Here is a 4,558-nt window from a genome sequence, read left to right as displayed (position 1 = left end):
CTGGTGGCTTTCAGTTCTGCCTAACATTGTGAACATCATCCCTGGTGGCTTTCTGTTCTGCCCTAATCAATTCTGTTTGGTCATCCATGGCTTTCTCCAACCTAGCTATTGCCTGGATAATTGTTAGCCTGAATTCCTTTTCTGACATATTGTCTATGTCGATAGTCATTAGCTCTGTTGCAGAAGGTCCATCCTCTGTATTTTTCTTCTGTTGGGCATTCCTCCTCCTAGTCATTTTGGTAAGAGATGACTGAACAGATGTAGCTGGATGTATCGACTGTGGTGCAGTCAAGATGCACCTGGAATGCTTCTGTGCAATCAGGATTCCCCACCCAAATGAGAGAAAAAAGAAAAGAAAAAGAAATAGAGAAGAAAGAAAAAAAATAAAAGAAAAGAAAAAAGAAAAAGAGAGAGCGAGAGAGGCAGGAAAAAAAGGGAAGATAAAAGAGAAGGCTCAGCCCAAATATGCCCCAAGGTAAGATTTATGAAGTATACAAACAAAAACAGACAAACAAAAAGACTGATAAAAGTATATGACAAGAGAAAAAAATATGTATATATAAGCAAAAAAAAGGGAAGAACCTCATCAGAAAGAACCCCAAGTATAATATTTATATACTATCAGGACAAACACAAATACACAGAAACACTGGCAGAAGGAAAAGATGGGAGAGTGGTTGTAAATTCTTAGTGTGGGCGAGGAAGGTCATTTTGATTCTTCCTGGATGTATCTTGATGTTTTTGTTAAGGGACTCAATTTTCCTAAGATAAAGGGGGATTAAAAATTGGTTTGCCTATAGGGGTAGCATTGATTGGAGAAAGGGGATTACCTTGAAGTTTAACTCTATATGTATATTAGAAAATAAAAATTAAAAAAGAATAAACTAGACTAAACTAAATTAAAATTTTAAAAAAATTTAAAAATAGAAAAGCAAAAGAAAAACACGGGTGTATGTATCAAAAAGTTCAGGTTAGAAGGTTACTAAGGAATTTGATGTACTGGACATCTCACTGTGATGTGATGAACTTCCCCTTTCGACAGACTGCCGGATCTTCAGGTGCAGTGCCAGCCGCGTGCCTGAGACACGATGGTGAAGGTCGGAGTGAACGGATTTGGCCGAATTGGGTGCCTGGTCACCAGGGCTGCTTTTAACTCTGGTAAAGTGGATATTGTCGCCATCAATGACCCTTTCATTAATCTCAACTACATGGTTTACATGTTCCAGTATGATTCTACACATGGCAAATTCCACAGCACAGTCAAAGCTGAGAACAGGAAGCTTGTTATCAATGGGAAGTCCATCTCCATCTTCCAGGAGCGAGATCCCGGCAACATCAAATGGGGCGATGCTGGTGCTGAGTATGTTGTGGAGTCCACTGGGGTCTTCACCACCATGGAGAAGGCTGGGGCTCACTTGAAGGGCGGGGCCAAGAGGGTCATCCTCTCTGCTCCTTCTGCTGACGCCCCCATGTTTGTGATGGGTGTGAACCATGAGAAGTATGATAACTCCCTCAAGATTGTCAGCAATGCCTCCTGTACCACCAACTGCTTGGCTCCTCTGGCCAAGGTCATCCATGACAACTTTGGCATCGTGGAGGGACTCATGACCACCGTCCATGCCATCACTGCCACCCAGAAGACTGTGGATGGCCCCTCTGGGAAGCTGTGGCGTGACGGCCGAGGGGCTGCCCAGAATATCATCCCTGCTTCCACTGGTGCGGCCAAGGCTGTAGGCAAGGTCATCCCCGAGCTGAATGGGAAGCTCACTGGCATGGCCTTCCATGTCCCCACCCCCAACGTGTCTGTTGTGGATCTGACCTGCTGCCTGGAGAAAGCTGCCAAATATGATGACATCAAGAAGGTGGTGAAGCAGGCATCAGAGGGCCCCCTCAAGGGCATCCTGGGGTACACTGAGGACCAGGTTGTCTCTTGCAACTTCAACAGTGATACGCACTCCTCTACCTTTGATGCTGGGGCTGGCATTGCTCTCAATGACCACTTTGTCAAGCTCATTTCCTAGTATGACAATGAATTTGGCTACAGCAACCGGGTGGTGGACCTCATGGTCCACATGACCTCCAAGGAGTAAGAGCTCCCTGGACCACCAGCCCCAGCCAGAGCAAGAGGAAGAGAGAGGCCCTCAGTTGCTGGGGAATCCCTGCCCCAACTTATCCCCTAAAACACTGAGAATCTCCCAACCTCCACTATTTCCATCCCAGACCCCCTGAAGAAGGGGAGGTGCTTGGGGAGCCCTACCTTGTCATGTACCATCAATAAAGTATACTGTACCCAGCCAAAAAAAAAAAAAAAAAGGTAAATAGGTTAAAAAATTATCTATATGTATTTAAAAAATGAATCAGAATAGTGGTAAAGATTTAAAAATAAAAGTTGTATTTATGAAGTAGTGGTGGTTGTTCTCTTGTCATCTTTTTTTTTTTTTTTTTCCCTTCCTGGTTGGTTTTCTGGGCGAGGGGCCTGCCACATGGGTTTTCAGATAATGATGTTCCCTGAGTTAGGTCCTCCTGCCCCCCTCAAGGGGGTGGGCTCTGAAGAAACCGTTTTTTTCAGGCTTTTGTTCTCTGGAGGTTTTTATGTTCTTTCATCTGTTTTCTCTCCCCTTGACAGCTTTTGATGGTTTTTGGAGGTTTAGAGGAAAGCAAACTGCACCCCGACCTCCCTCTCAGAGAGAAGCCTCGGAATGCTCTGCAGAGCTGCTGGCAGAGTAGGTTCTGAGTCATGGTCCCTGGGGATGCAGGATCTCCTCCTTGTACCCAAATCCATGGCAGCTGTCTGGGCAGCTCTAGACTTCCAGAGAGGTTCCAAGCAGCGATCACACACTGAAATTTTCCCGCTGGCCTGGGCTGGGAATGCCTGGTTTTTCAGGATGCCAGAGCTCCAGGCTAGCACCTGTGTGCACCTCTCCCAGGGGAGGGTGTGGGACGCGCCTGTTTCAGGAATGCCGTCTGGCCAGGCTCCCAGTGCCTCACGGGAGCCGGACCCCACGCATTCTCGGGCGTGCTGGCTGCTCAGGTACGCTGGTGGCTCAGGGACCAAGACCTGGTTTCTCTGCCGCACTCTCTCTGGCTCAGCACCAGGGGAGGCTGTCCTGGGTCCGGGGACTTAAGCCCCTGTCTCTAACCACCCTGATTCCCACAATAGCCCCCCATGATCCTTTGCTCTTTCTTTTTTTCTTTTTCTTTTCTTTTTCTTTTTTTTTTTTTTTTTTTTTTTTTTTGCATGCTTTCAACTGGACTCCAACCTAATGCTGGTCCCCAGACACAGGGCACTCTCATATTGGGGTATTACTTTCCAATCGGTCACCTCTGGTGGCTCCCTCCCCCTTTTTGTTTATCTTCTGATTTCAGTCCGATGTTTCCACTCTGCTTTACCTGCCACTGGCATCTTCTGCTCCTGTAGAGATCCAACCGTATATAATTCTGATCTCAGGCTGATTTCATGGGTGATCGGAGTTCTTTGGTAGGTAATCAGCTCACTTTAGGGTACAGGTTGAAACGGTGCTTCCTCCTACTTCCCCGCCATCTTGACTCCAAGACACTCATTTTAGATCCAAAGACACACCCAGACTGAAAGTGAGGTGGTGAAGAACAATTTACCTTGCTAATAGACATTAAAAGAAAGCTGGTATATGTGTACTTGCATCAGACAAATGAGATTTTTAACCAAAGACTATAGGAAGATATGAAGAAGGGCACTATATCATAATAAAGAGGTCTAACCACATGAAAATCTAAAAATTGTAAATATGTTTGCCCCCAACTTTGGAGCAACCATGTATATAAATCAATTAATAACAACTTAAAGGAACTCATTGATAATAATACAATAATAGTAAGGAACTTTAACTCCCCACTCCCAGCAATGGATGGACAGATCATCTAAGCAGGAGATCAACAAGCCAACAATAACACTCTGGAGCAGATGGACTTAATAGACATCGTCAGAGCATTCCATTCTAAGACAGCTGAATAAACATTCTTTTTGAGAGCACATGGAACATTCTCCAGAATAGTCCATACACTGGGTCACAATCAGGCTTCAAATGGTACGAAAAGATTGAGATTGGGGTGCCTGTGTGGCTCAGATGGTTAAGGTCTGTCTTTGGCTCAGATCATGGTCTCTGGGTCATAGAACTGAGCCCTGTGTCAGGCTCCCCACTGTTTCTCCCTCTGCCTCTTTCCCCTGCTCATGCTCTCTCTCTCTGTCTCTCTCTCTCTAAAATGAATATGGAAAATCTGAAAGAAAAAAAAAAAGATTGAGATCATACCATGCATATTTTCAGACCACAAAGCTATGAAATTTGAAGTCAACAACAAGAAAAATTTGGAAACACCACAAATATATGGAGATAAAAAAACATCCTACTGAAGAATGAGTGGATCAAGCAGGAAATTAATAAATAAAAAAAATACATAGAAGCAAAAGAAAATGAAAACATGACAATCCAAAATCTTTGGGATGCAGCAAAAGCAATTCTAAGAGGGAGGTAGACAGCAATACAGGCCTTCCTTGAGAAGCAAGAAAAGTCTCAAATATACA

At 44.6% G+C, this 4,558-nt stretch overlaps 1 protein-coding gene across 1 annotated transcript; it reads left to right on the top strand.

Annotated features, from left to right (window-relative positions):
* The first annotated feature begins 1,073 nt into the window (after window positions 1-1,073).
* On the top strand, window positions 1,074-2,296 carry LOC123935118 (glyceraldehyde-3-phosphate dehydrogenase-like). The gene has a single exon (XM_045995588.1). The coding sequence runs from the start codon at window positions 1,089-1,091 to the stop codon at window positions 2,019-2,021; it is 933 nt and encodes a 310-aa protein (XP_045851544.1). The 5' UTR covers window positions 1,074-1,088; the 3' UTR covers window positions 2,022-2,296.
* The last annotated feature ends 2,262 nt before the right edge of the window (window positions 2,297-4,558 follow it).

Source organism: Meles meles, chromosome 2 (assembly GCF_922984935.1).
Source record: "Meles meles chromosome 2, mMelMel3.1 paternal haplotype, whole genome shotgun sequence".
Classification (NCBI taxonomy): domain Eukaryota; kingdom Metazoa; phylum Chordata; class Mammalia; order Carnivora; family Mustelidae; genus Meles; species Meles meles.
This window is presented reverse-complemented; position numbering and strand designations above follow the sequence as displayed.